At 43.2% G+C, this 14,080-nt stretch overlaps 1 protein-coding gene across 1 annotated transcript in view; it reads right to left on the minus strand.

Moving 5' to 3' along the window:
- Positions 1-4,806, minus strand: part of ARHGAP18 (Rho GTPase activating protein 18) — a 160,610-nt gene extending 155,804 nt beyond the window's left edge. Inside the window, exon 1 of the mRNA XM_081141396.1 lies at positions 4,517-4,806. Coding sequence (XP_080997522.1) covers positions 4,517-4,560 — 44 coding nt within the window. The 5' untranslated portion in view covers positions 4,561-4,806. The remainder of the gene's footprint in view (positions 1-4,516) is intronic.
- Between the last annotated feature and the right edge of the window lie 9,274 nt (positions 4,807-14,080).

The following is a 14,080-nucleotide window of genomic DNA, read 5'->3' on the forward strand; positions in this document are numbered from 1 at the left end:
TTCATAGGATACCAAAAATATTATATGTAAAATTAAGTGGTAAGATTATAAAATATGTCATTTCTTTTGGGGTCAAGTCTCAATGTTTTCTATAGGACAGATACCAAAAATATTACAGTGACTAAGTTCGGGTGATTGGGTTATGATTTAACATCTTTGGGGACATTCCGTGTATTTTCCAGGTTTTCTACCACAAAAATACATTACCTCCGTAGTTGAAAATAAAATATAATTTAACGAACAAAGTCTATACATGTTGACTTCCGCCTCCGCTGCTACCTCCTTAATTCCAGTTACCAATATCATCTCTCGGTCTGCTGCTAGAGCTTCTGCCCTGATCTCCCTGCTTTCCCTCTTAGCTCTACAGTGCATTCTCATTTAGCAACCATGGTGCTCCTGGAAACTTTAAAGTGCTCCAGTGGGTTCAGTGCACTTACAAATTCAGTCTCTAGGAGACCCACTGACCTGGCCCTGGCCTATCCCACCAATCTTATCTCTTAACTTCCCCCTCTCCCCACACTGGCTCCGAAATCTTCCCCTCTCCACCACAACACTTTGCCCTAACCCTCCCCCAGCCCCAATGCCTTTCTCTGTTCTGGTCACACTACATCTGTCTCTAGAACAAATCAAGCAAGCAGGAGCACTTACACAGACTTCTATTCTATTCTGGTCCCAGATCAAATATCATATCTTCAGAGAGGGCTTCCCTGAGTGCGCCTGAAAGTCACACTATATTACTCACAGCACATGCAACCACCCTGATATTACCTTATGGTTCCTCTCCCCAGGGGAACCACCGCCCTCTCCCACCACACTGTAATTAATATAAGCCCCTTGAGACCAGGAATCTTATCCATCTTGTTCAAACATCTATCTTTATTTATTTATTTTCATTGATTTTAGAGAGAAAAAGAGAGAGACATCGATGTGAGAATCATTGATTGGTTGCCTCCACACATGCCCTGGCTGGGGATTGAACCACCACCTTCTGGTGTACTGGACCATGCTCCAACCGACTGAGCCACACCAGCCAGAGCCAAACATCTCTTTAAACATCACGGCAGAGCTCAGCACATAGGTAGGTGCTCAGTAAAAATTTGGTAAGGAAGGGGGTGGGGGAGTTATCAGCTGGAAAGATTTTATCTGAACATTGCCTTCAAGCTTATTTTCTGATGGGCTTGAGGAAGCTATTAAGATCGTGCATTTTCTTTCTCAGCATGTCACAACATCTACTGCCAGTTTGTGTGATATACTGAAGTAGAAGCAGAAAATGGGGATTTAGTTAGGGGTGTTTCTTTGCGTGCTTCCACTGGGGGACTTCTTGAAACAAGGTCTCTAAGAGATTTATCAGGTTAACTCTGCAATGACTTACAGCTTTTTCAAAGTGATATAACCAAGACATTCAAATACAGTAATACGAGACACGTAAAGATGCAGGAGGAGAACATGAAAAATAGACAGTGATTTGTTCCAAGAAATGCAGATATTCAGATTCCAACTGACTTGCTACCTTTGAAGTCAGTGATGACCTACCTTTATCCCTCCCATTCCAGAGAAAACAATGTCACAGAGAAACAATACCAGCCTTATCTTCATTATCCTCAAACCCTAGGATGTATCTGTGTTCCCAAGATGAATTCCCAGCGTTGACAATGTGAAAGTGGCTGGCTGAGCTGAACGCTAACTATGCCCTTGAAGAAGACACAGAATCCCTGGAAATCTGTAGATGAATGTATCAATCCTAGAACTAGTTTAATGTTTCTGGCTTCTCTGCCTAGACTCCAGTTAAAATTTGAGCATTTCTAGTTCTGTACAGGTATAATGATCCTTTCCCGAAGTTGCTAATACCAAAGATAGAAGTCACCCTAAGTAATGGAAAAATCATTTATTAAATCAAAAGCAATCAGTGACAAGGACTTACACCTTTCACGCTATATACCAAGATAGTTGATCAGTTCCTTTTAGACTGCTACAAAAAATCTGATGTGGGGTAGCTGAGAAAGTTCTATATTTTATTATTATTAATATAAAAACATTTCTGACCATGTGGTTCCTGTGTTGAAAATACTTAGGATATATCTTGGTCTAGGTTTTGAGAATGAACAAACTACAGCTGAGCTGTGATCTAACCCTAAAGAGTAGTTAAGTCTCTCAAAGACAGTAGTAGAAATAAAAAAAGCAGACATAAGTTCTTCCTTTCTGAAGGAAAAGGCAGGAGAAACATACATATTAGGACTTAAGTTCTGGCACTATTTGATTGTTAAAGGAAAAATAAAATTCATTATATTTCAAGAGTTTGTTTCACAAACAAAGCTACTCTAAGGGAATTTGTAAAATTCCACTTTTTTTCTATCTGAATTGGAAGAGATACCAATGGTGGGTAGTGAAATTGGTGGGTAGTGAGTGAGACTGGGACAGGTTAGGGACAGACACAGAGGGTGGGATGGCCCCACCACCATTCTCACCTCTTAAAACAGGAAACATAATGACTTGCACTGAAACAGGTTTACTGTTCATTGCATGTCATACCTGGATGAGAGGGCAGAGAAGGTGAAGAACTGCCTACCCACTCCTCAACATCCAAACGTGGGAATAACAACTTCTGTCTTCTTCCACCTGATCGATCATTAAGGCACTATTCCAGGTGACCGCTGACGCGGTTCCTGCAGTTGAGAACAAATCTGAAGCCTAACTAGAACAAGAATGCTCACCGTTGAGCGGGTGGGGAAAGCACCTCCCAGAAACCATTCCACAGAAAGAGACCTCCACGAACAAGTAGAGAGGGGTTTTGGAAGTCAGTCTTTCTCAGTAAAATTGTGGGTCATTGGGAGCTTCTGAAAAGGGTGCTTCTGTTAATTGCACTGAGGGACACCTGGGTTGGGATTGCCTGGTGGTCAGCCAGGATGCACCAGTGAAGGTCAGAAGCCAGACCATTAGCATCAGAGTGCCCCGGGCAGCTTTCGTCTTGCCACCGGGCAGCTGACTGCTCAGAAGTTGGGGTGCTGCAGCTGCGTAGAGTTGAGGCATTTGCATCAGAAAAGGGAGGAAGGAATGGATTTCTCCTGGCTCCCAGGCTAGTCACGAGACTTTAAAGAGCCTGGTCCCTACTGCAGAAGAAAGCCTATTGGACTGAATGCAGCTGGGTTCCAGTCCCTACAGAATAAACTAAAAATAGAAATTTTTCCCCCCACGCAAGCTTGATCTGTCACCCTTTCTTACTGGAGGCTGTTCACTTGGACATAGGGAGATGGGCCCGCAAGAGAATGAGTCACAAACACTACATTATGTTTGCAAGAAGGCTTTAAAAGCAATCTTCTGTCCGGAACGCCAACTTTTATTTTCCTGTCAAATATTTACCACTGAGTAGTAAGTATTTTCTTGTCTTGTTGGGTTTTTTTCTTTATCACTGCATGATTCATAATTCTGTTGTTTTAGTTTTGGTAAGAAAAAGCTCTTTACTGTCTTAGAGAAATAACACATAGCTACTGTTTTAAATGAATTGTTACTAATAAGTTTATGTTTAGATTAAGCAGGAACTAAATCTAATACCAAATTAGAAAGACAACATCTTCCTACCCCATTTGACTAGAATTGCTAAATGTTAGGTGATACTTGTAGACCAACGATTGCTCATGAATTTGGGATTTACTTGGAGAAGTGATCCTTTCTCTCAAAACTTCCAGCTAAATTAATAGTCATGAAAACTGTAGCTTTTATTTCCTGACATTCTGGATCATTTTTCTCTGGTAGCGCAGAGTTAAATATATTTATTCGAAAGCTCTTGGTTTATGTTCCGACAGCTTCCTCCCTCTAATTTTTTGTCTTTTATATGAAGAACCATCTGAAGATGTTGACTTCCCTGTTGCCATCAAAAAGCTACATTTTGAATATGTTTCTTTACTTTTGAACTGTCTCTGGGGAGAAGCCATCCTGCTCCGCACCCAAAAGAATATGACGGGTGCTGGTTTTTTTCTCTCTTTACATGTGTGGGCTCCAGTTTATTTCAAGAGTAAACCCTGAACATTGTTTTTTACAAATAACCAGATAACTGTAGTATGAATAGTTGCTTTCTAATCAACTTCCTTTCAACTGACCAAGGTGGATGCTGAATCTTAATATTACTCATTTGTCTGTGAGCTGTCACTGAAATCACACTCGGTCTTAAAAGGCTACCAAGCATGACACCCGTTTGCCTGTAGGGCACCAAGTACCTTTTTCCAGAATATGACAGGAATATATATATTTTTAAGCGCTTTTAACTTTATCTTGCAAATAGAGACCTACATTGTACCAAGCAGGTCCGGAACAGGGTCAAGCACAACAGAGGTGAGACATTAACTCTGATGATTATTTTCAACCTCCGCCTGAGAGGATTTTTCAACCCATCCAGCAGAGCCCCTCATCTCGCCTTCGTTAGAAAGAAACTTGGGGTGTGAGAGCAGAGCCGGGCGCCAGAGCTCTCACGGTGGTCCCAGGGTCACACGCCAGCCCGAGCACGCGGACGCGCCCCGCTTACCTGAGGTGGAAGCAGAGCACCAGCTTCGCGGCGACTGTCACCATCGCTGCCAGGCGGGGCTGGGGACCCAGGCGCCCCGAGGGGAGAGGCGCGGCGCTCGGGGCTGCTGCCGCAGGCGTCCCGGGCACTTTCTGCAGCAACGCGCGGCGCCGCCTGGCTCTGGCTCAAAGTTGCGTTCACGCGCGGGTCGCGGGAAACCGCGAGCCTGTCATTTCTGCTCCATCATCCGGCCGCCGCTGGAAGCGCGGGGCTCCCGCGTGGGCGCCGGGAGGCGGAGTCCCGCGCCGCGCGGGCGGAGCGGCTGGGGCGGGGGGCGCCCGGGAGCCCGCTGCGCGCCGCTGCGCCTGAGCGCCGGCGCCGAGGCCGCCGCTCGCCCGGCAGAGGTCGGCTTTCCAGGAACCGGGAGCAGCTGCGGCCGCCCCGGCCCGCGCCGCCCGCGCTCGCCGCGAGCCCCGGGCGCCGCTACTGAGCATGCTCGGCGGCCCGCGCTCCCGGGGCCCCGGCCCGCCACAGCCCGCGGGCCGGTGGAGGCGAGCTCTTGCACACGGAGACGACCTCGTGCCCACCTACCCCTGGAAAAAAATAATAACAAAAAAATTAAAAATATATATATATTTATAGGAAGGAAAAGAACACGTTGCACTGCACTTAGCAAATATTTTTGATTGATAGGCTTCTAGAGATGTGTTTCGTGTTTAACTCGATTTCTGCACACCTCAGTCGCTTCTGGGGTCAAGTATGTGGTGTAGACAGCAAAAGGCTTTTAATCCTAGCAGATGCCTGTGGCTCAAGGATTAGGTTTTGGAAATGCCTATATTTGAAAGTCACGGAATAATTGATCTGTGCACAAGCGAAATCTGCCTATAGACTACATGGCTTTCTTAAGCAGCACAAGTATTTCATGAAGTAATCGTGTAATTTTTGAAATTTAAATGTTAACAATCTATAGTATAACATGCATTTTGAAATTTAAGTCTTTCAGGCCGCAGGCTCAGTGAAAGCAGAGAATGTTGCCTGTCCGTAATGATAAACCCAAATCCTCTCTCCAGGCTTGGTAAGCTGTAAGTGCTCCAGGAACGCTTGTGTGAGAATGAACCGTGGGTTTGTTAGACAACCTGTAAGGGCACTCTCAGGAAGGCTGGCGTTCTTGAATTTGATAGGGGCCTAAATTCTGACTCTAGAGCTTCTCAGCTTTGCATTTGGGACTGGCCAAGTATTTGGAAATAAAATACCTAAATTTTTGTCATGTAAGTGTCCAATGCATGAGCAAATTGGCCTTTAAATATGATTTTCATTTTGTGTTGTTGTTATTGGTGGTGGTGGTGTGTGTGTCCCTTTTCCTTTTCTTTCCAGCCCCCTAAGACGTTTTTTGCCAAGTTGAGCCAAATCCAGACCACGCTCTCTCTGCTACTCTTGAAGCCAGGGACATTGACTCTTCATGGTTTGCAGATAACAAAATTATTTCACTTTGAAAACTTCTAGTCAGTCATTTTTGTCAAGTCTGTGGAAGGTGAATCTAAGAGGCTTTCGTGGCTGAAAGGGAGCTATAGCCTAAAGGAAGGGCTTGTGAGAATCTATACAGAAAACATGGGCGAGCTGGGAATCAGGTGTTTCTGCCAGGTGCCACCTTGGCCCGTTGATCCAATCCCTTAGGCCAGAAAAGCTCGCTCTCTCCTTTCTCTCCTTCCTCCTGTCCTCTGACTACCTGGTACTCTCTTTTTAAGACTCAGATGCTACCTGAGTGCCTCCGGAATCCAGCTGCCTTCTTGGCTCTCCTCCCCAGGGCTGTCTCCAGTGCATAGTTTCATCACCACAGTTTTGGGATTGTCTTTAGCGAAATCATGCCCCACCTACCACCAGCCATGAATTCCTTAAGGCTAGAGACAGTGCTTGCTGTTTGCATCTATATCATTTTACCCATCTGCACACTGGAGGTGGTGGTCAGTTCCGAGTCAGCCGGACGCTAAAGCCTGGGCTTCAGCTGCTTCACTGCCCCCCTCCTCCAACTCTGGTCTTCCTGTGTTTTCAGATTAAATCGAGGCACCGGAGGGAGTCCTTCTAATTGTAGTGACCAGTGAGAAAAATTGCAGGAGTTAGGGACATTTCCTAAAGAAAGTGGTTCTAGAAGGAAGAATAACTTTTTCAATGTAACCAAATCAAAGATTTCATAACTTGGAAGGAAGATGCAGATCTCTTTGTGCCGATTTGATAAGTACAGATGAGTAGGGTGGAGTTACTGATGGTCTTTAATCCCTACTTCTCTGTCCTGAAGAGAAACAGAAGCAGAAGTGAAGGCATCAGACCTGCTCTCGGCCAACTGGGCCCACTCATCTTATTTTATAGCAGAGATTTCTTCCACCATCTTCCTCCTTCAGCTCTTACTTTTTTTTTTCTGTTCATTACATTGCAGTGAATCTGGTTCTCAAAGGCTACCCAGGGTGTCCTAATCAGCAAAGCCAAGAATTTCTCAATTTTATGGCAGAATCATAGCTATTATGTCTTTGGTAACTTATTCTCTGCCAGGCACAGCTAAATTTTTTTTTTTTAATTTATCTTTATTGACTTCAGAGAGAGGAAGAGAGAGGGAGAGGGAGAGAGAGAAACATCAATGATGAGAGAGTCATTGATTGGCTGCCTCCTGCAGGCCCCCGACTGGGGATCGAGCCCACAACCCCGGCATGTGCCCTGACCGGGAATCAAACTGCGATCTCGTGTATCATAGATCGATGCTCAGCCACTGAGCCACACCAGCTGGGCTGAATTTTTTTTTTTAAAAAATCACATTTAATCACAGGAAGTATCTTTTATATCATTTATCACAATTTTACATTTTGAATTTTCACTATATAATAATATGTTGTCTGATGTCAAAAGAAAACAATAATTCATAATGAGTAAGAACATAAAATATTAAATATTATCTCTGATGATGAGACCAAGGCTTTGGGAGCCCAAGATAATATAGCTAATAGGTGGAGCGGGCTGTGGAGTCCAGTCCGTGCTGCCAAAGTTCACCAATGCTGAACCAACCTGGATTATGCCTCATTCCTCAGGAGCACCTGCCCCAGGGAAGTGTGGCTGGTTAAAGCTGGAGGTGGCAGTCAGTTAGAGTCAGCCTGATGCCAAAGCCTGGGCTTGAACTGCTTCACTGCCCCCTCCTCCTCTATAAAAGTCTTACCTCTTTTAAATTCCCTGACACTGCACCTTTCTGATTCTATTCCTTTCTTCTGTGCTTCTTAAACTAATGTTTGTATCCTATCCATTTACTGATTCCATTGTCACTACTTTGGTTATCCCTTCTTATGGCTGCTGCATTAGCTGTCCAACTAGCCACCTATTTTAATCTCTCTTCAATTCTTTTTCCATACTGTCCCTAAAATTCTCTTCATAAAATGTCTTTACCATTACAATGAACACTGTTGGTTGCCTTGAAAGAGCTCTCTCAACTTTCTCCTTAGCAAATCTCCTGTGATTATTTATCTACCTATTCCCCAAATAGTCCATTGCCCAAGGAGAAGTTGTCTGGTCTGATTAGTCTAATGGTAATGCTACTCGCTTGCCATTCATTGGTTAAGGAAAGGGTATGTGACCCAATTTTAACTCACAGAGAGGACAGGCAAGTAGAAAACAGGCTTCAGGAAGGTTCTTTTCTCATAAGAAAAGATTGAAAATCTACTAATGTCTCATTTTTAAATAAGTAAGCATGCAGCCCCTACTGGTACTGGGAATATCGTTTCAGCTTGAAAAGATCAGCCTTGTAAAGAAGCCAACATTTTCGTGTGTGTGATCAATTTTTAATGAGCATTTTCCTTTATTAAAAAAATAAGAGAGAAAAGAAAATACTTTTGCATTCAATATTAATATAACTTTTAAATCCTGGCGATGACTACATCATAAATATCATAGCCAAACTTCTTACAGAACTAAATACAGAGCATTTCATACTCTTCCAAACATGTTCACATAATTAGGAAAGTGTTTTTCAAATGAAATAGAATTATCTTGTTTACTCTGCTGTATTTACATGCCTTTCATAAAGAGCTGTTTGGCAGTAAAGCTAGCTGTTCTTTCAATAAGGTACTAAAATACTTCTTCAGAGTCTAAAGTTCTGCAAAGAGGGGGGGAAAACATCCACACCAATTTTGCCTCTGAAAATATATTATCACTGCTCTTTCTGTTGGTCTAGAGACAAAATACTGGAGAAAACTGAATTTTATCAAAAGCAAGTTATGAATTCACTTCCACAGAATCTTATCCTACAGATTTAATAAACCAATAAAAATTAATGGGTTCAGAAAAAAAAAAACCACTACTTACTTGCCTCAACATATTTTGGAATAAAGAAACTGATCATCATTTACTGAGTGGCAGTCCTGGGTGAGCTCCCCTTGGGTAGAAATTGAAATGAAGGACTTAAACATTGTAAATTGTGTAGGAAGCCCTACAGATTCAAAACTCGAAACAAGCCAGCCACACATCTGATTGGTAGGTGTTATTAGCTACTGTCCACTCAACACCTTAGTTTGGGTGGGTTTCATTACCAAGTTAAATGGTAGGGTATTGACATTATACACAGAGTCTATTTTAACTCTGCTGTTTAAAAAAATGGAAAATATTTTAGCAGTTGAATTGTTTTGAGTATAACAGCTTTTGAGCTTGTGCCTGAGGGTCAAGAGCATTCCAGCTGATACCAAGGGATTAGTCTAGTGGTTCAGAGCCAGCGTCTGCAGTCAGACTGCCTGGGTTTGGCGACTCTTCAAAGCTAAGTGACTTAAAACACATTACCTTAATTCTCTGGGCCTCAGTTTCCTTAATTATAAAATGGGGACAATAGTATCTGCCTCAGTCGTTGAGAGCATTAGATGAGTAAATATACAGAGCATTTAGAACAGTTCCTGATACATAGGAAGCAGGCCGTAGTTATAAGCTCTAGTTACTCGTATCAGCTCAGAGAATTGTTAACACAACGTGAAGCTGATAAACCATGAGAAGGGAAAAGGTTTGGCTCTTTGGCTGGGGCCCTTCACGTTGCAGGGATTTGGGGAAGGAACATACTGTTGATGTGTTTCCTTTTTGAAAAGTGACGAGCAGAGATGGAAGACCTCAGCCCTTGTAAACTATCATTAAATTAATCTACCTACCCAAATGCCTACCTTATCTCACCTCTTGGAATGTGAGCAATAAAATCTGTTTAAAGTCACTTTAAATTGGGTTTTTCCTTGTAGTCAAAAGCCTCCTGTCTGAGATAAGCTTTTTTCACTTTCCTATTGGGAATGCTAAAATGATTAGGAATTAACTAAATTTCTTAGCACAACGTTTGACAACTGTCCCCTGCCCCCCCCTTGTTTTCGTACCTTTGTCTTCATTATATTCTGTTACACATTTTACATTCTGGCCATGATGGGCGGCTTGCTCTGACCTTGCCATTTGCTCTCCCACAAGCCAGCCTGTCTTTGTCCTTTATCTCTCCTATGAAAATCCAACTCTTCTTTCAAAGTCTAGATTAAAAGGTACTTTCTCTGAAATGGATTTTCAGAATGAATATTTCTGCTTATATTTTTGCACAGGTTGCTTGTCTGTGCATAAGTCTGAGTCCTCCAAGAAATAGAGCCAAGATGGAATTAAATGTGCAACGACTTCACAGGAAATATCTGTGAAAAAAATGGGGATGGAGCCAAGGGAGGCCGGATAAGCCATCAGGCTATGCCACTAAAATCCCCACAGAGAGCCAGCTAAGATGAGTGAAGGAGAGAGAAGGGAGGAACTGGGTGTAGTGCCCTTCCAAGAAAAGTTCAGCAGGATCTCAAGCCAAAGTCTTCCATCGCGGGAGCGCAGCTTCTCCCAGAAGTGGCCGGCCTTAGGATTGCTGCCACTCTCAGTGGCTGGCCTGGAGCAGCCCATGGGAGCCCATGTGGCTTCAGCATGAAAGCTGTGAGGACTCAACACCAGGCGGCAGGGGCCTGGGTCAGTTAAACTCCCTGCAGCTACTGGAGAGTGGGGAGGCACTTTCTCTTGGCTGCCATGATCCTTATAATCACTCATTTGCCCTTGTCTACTTGTTATATACATGGTCTCTTCCTTACTGGATTATAAACTCCTGATGGGCAAGAATTGCTAATCTCTGTGTTTCACACTGTAGGATCCAAGTGGAGTGTTGCTGTGTTACTAAACTGAATTCTGGAATGCATTGCCTCAAACTTCTGTAACTGTAGTAACTTTTTACAAAAGTAATAGAGATAATGCCCCTCTAAAATCCATGAGTACTTGCTTCCAGAAGATGTAAAATACTATTCCCTGATTAATACTTTTTAAAAAGAGTGAATTCAGTCTCATTTACCTGGCTACTAAATTCCTGTGTTGGCACACAGAAGGTCTGTTCTGAAACCTCAGTGTCCACGAGACAGTGAAGTTGAACACTGACTGGTTAATAACCCATTTTTCACAAACTTAATCCCCAAGGCCCATGGATTATTGAAGTTTTGGGTTAAATTTATAATTCGCTCATTTCTTTACTAGGGAGATCACTTTCTCAGGCATGGTGCACTGTACTATTTCTTCAGCATTCATTTTTAGGTGTTATGAGAATGGATCTTTCAGGTACATTGTTCACATTAAAAGAAGTTAATAGCGATTCCCTAAGGGAGAAAAAGCAATTACAAAAATCTGTGATTATTTAAGGTGTAATATGCATTATTAAGCAAAGAGGAAAAACATGTAAATATAGGGATATTGGCATATAACGAAACCCCATCTAAATAGTGTTCTGTGTATCATTGTTAATTTAGGGCCAATCAACTTATTTATGGTTAAGATAAAATAATAGTGCTTATAAGTCAGGGCCCAGGAAGGAGACAGAAACCCTACAGTAATGAACTTACCCTTGCAGGTGTGCCAGTGAATTTACTTTCGTGAAGCTAGCCGCAGTGACTGCAGAACTCATCTAGAAGCTGCTGCCTGGCAACGGGAAGATGCCACTAAACTCCCCCATGGAGAGCCAGCTCAGATGCCACTGAACTCCCCCATGGAGAGCCAGCTCAGATGCCACTAAACTCCCCCATGGAGAGCCAGCTCAGATGCCACTAAACTCCCCCATGGAGAGCCAGCTAAGATGCCACTGAACTGCCCCATGGAGAGCCAGCTAAGATGCCACTGAACTCCCCCGTGGAGAGCCAGCTAAGATGCCACTGAACTCCCCCGTGGAGAGCCAGCTAAGATGCCACTGAACTGCCCCATGGAGAGCCAGCTAAGATGCCACTGAACTGCCCCATGGAGAGCCAGCTCAGATGCCACTAAACTCCCCCATGGAGAGCCAGCTCAGATGCCACTAAACTCCCCCATGGAGAGCCAGCTCAGATGCCACTAAACTCCCCCATGGAGAGCCAGCTCAGATGCCACTAAACTCCCCCATGGAGAGCCAGCTAAGATGCCACTAAACTCCCCCATGGAGAGCCAGCTAAGATGCCACTGAACTGCCCCATGGAGAGCCAGCTAAGATGCCACTGAACTCCCCCGTGGAGAGCCAGCTAAGATGCCACTGAACTCCCCCGTGGAGAGCCAGCTAAGATGCCACTGAACTGCCCCATGGAGAGCCAGCTAAGATGCCACTGAACTCCCCCATGGAGAGCCAGCTCAGATGCCACTGAACTCCCCCATGGAGAGCCAGCTCAGATGCCACTGAACTCCCCCGTGGAGAGCCAGCTAAGATGACCGCACCACTCCCTTCACCTGCAAACTGCTTGGGGAGGCACTGTTACACTTACTCCTGGAAAGCCTATTGGGGCACTTCTGGATCACACCGCAAAGACTTCTACAGGGGTGCTGCTGAAAGGCACTGAAGGTGAGTTCCACTGGTGTCCTGCATGCTAGCCCAGCAGTGCAGGGGCAGGCCTGCTGGAAGGCACATGGAACCAGGACGCCATCCCCACCACCTGCAGTGTCCCTCCAGCACCCTCTACTGACAAAGCTTAATTCAGCACCATGCCAGCCAGCAAGAGACAAATGTTTCACTATCACAAGCAGGCCATGAAAGATGGATTTGGAGCTGAGAGACAATAAATTGATAAGTGACTGGCACAGTGCTTTTGGAAAAATTATTACCGTATATTGAAATTATCTTTTTACTTGTTTGTCTCTTCCACTAGCAGCTGATGTGTGTTTCAAAGGTAAAAATAATCTTTATATTTGATGTGAGGCATAGTGCCTGGCACATATTATGTGTTTAACAAACATTTATCAAGATGTGGTGCTGCATAGATAAATATAGCATCCTGTGCTAAAAGACTCACTCAGCCTGACAAACTCTTGGCATGCCCAAATTTAGTTGGCATGAGGAAAACCATTATTTTCATTATTTGCCAAAGAAGGAAAGTTGCAATAGTGGTAACTGACACATTGCACATCTGTAGAGTCGCTATTTTCTAAAAATTGGATTTTTGTAGTGCCTTCAAAATTTTTGAAGATATTTTAATAGCTTCACACCCAATGAATGACTGGGGTTTACTAACTGGAAATACTTGATGAATCACTGTGGGAGGAATCCCCTCTTCTTTTGAGAGGTAGATCATTCTACCTAGAAATTTACTGAAAAATGAGAAAAACAATTATACTAGTAAATTAAATGATGTCCATTTCACATAGCTTTTAGTAAAATGAAAAAAATAAATAACAACTATTCAAATATGTAACAAAAGTTATTGTTATCTATTAAAATCTGAACAATGCAACCTTGAGTTGACCAGATATTGAGACTATTAAAGACTACTAACTAGAAATTTAAAAAGACTAGAATAATGTCTGCAACAATGTGGATGAATCTCAACTGCATGTGTTACATCTGCAGATGGGTACATTCTGTGTGATTTTATTTATATGGCAGCCTGGAAGAGACAAAACTACAGAGATGCTAGACAGGTCAGTGGTCACCAATGGCCAAGAGTATGGAGAATCTCTGACTACAAAAGAGGAGCAGAATGGAAGTTTTTGAGAAATGGAGCTACTCTGTATCTTGATGGTCGTTTGACTATGTGATTCCCTGTGTTTGACAAGACTCAGAACAGCACAACAAACAGTGAATTTGTCATGTGAGTTTATCTGCCCAGGTCTTTATGTATGGTAATCCTATGTGACCTGATTTGACATGTGCCAAGATTATAACTAGTCTAGGACCCAAATTTATATAATTTATTGGTATGTAGTTCCCAGAATACAGAGGTGATGGCATTTCAAACCTCAGACTTGTGTGATCAGGTTTGTGATTATAAATTTACAAGATTTTTTTTTTTTTCCAACTAGAGCCTTGGCCGAGACCAAAAGTTTTCCTTGGCACCTACATGTATTCAGGACAGATAATGTTTAGTCTACCTTTGCCCATATGTGTATATAATTTCCAACTCCTTATCTTTCTGTAGGACCAGCTCCTACATGCTACGTCAGCATGGATTTATGCTCGGTTAATTTCCAAACCTCTATTTTATCAAGACTCACATACCCCTCTAAGAAATCTAAAGTATCAGCTCACACTCTTTTGTGTTCAGTTACCTTCATATTTTTGTCCTCTGGAGATTT

The sequence above is a fragment of the Miniopterus schreibersii genome (genome assembly GCF_964146895.1).
Source record: "Miniopterus schreibersii genome assembly, chromosome: 6".
NCBI classification, from domain to species: Eukaryota; Metazoa; Chordata; class Mammalia; order Chiroptera; family Miniopteridae; genus Miniopterus; species Miniopterus schreibersii.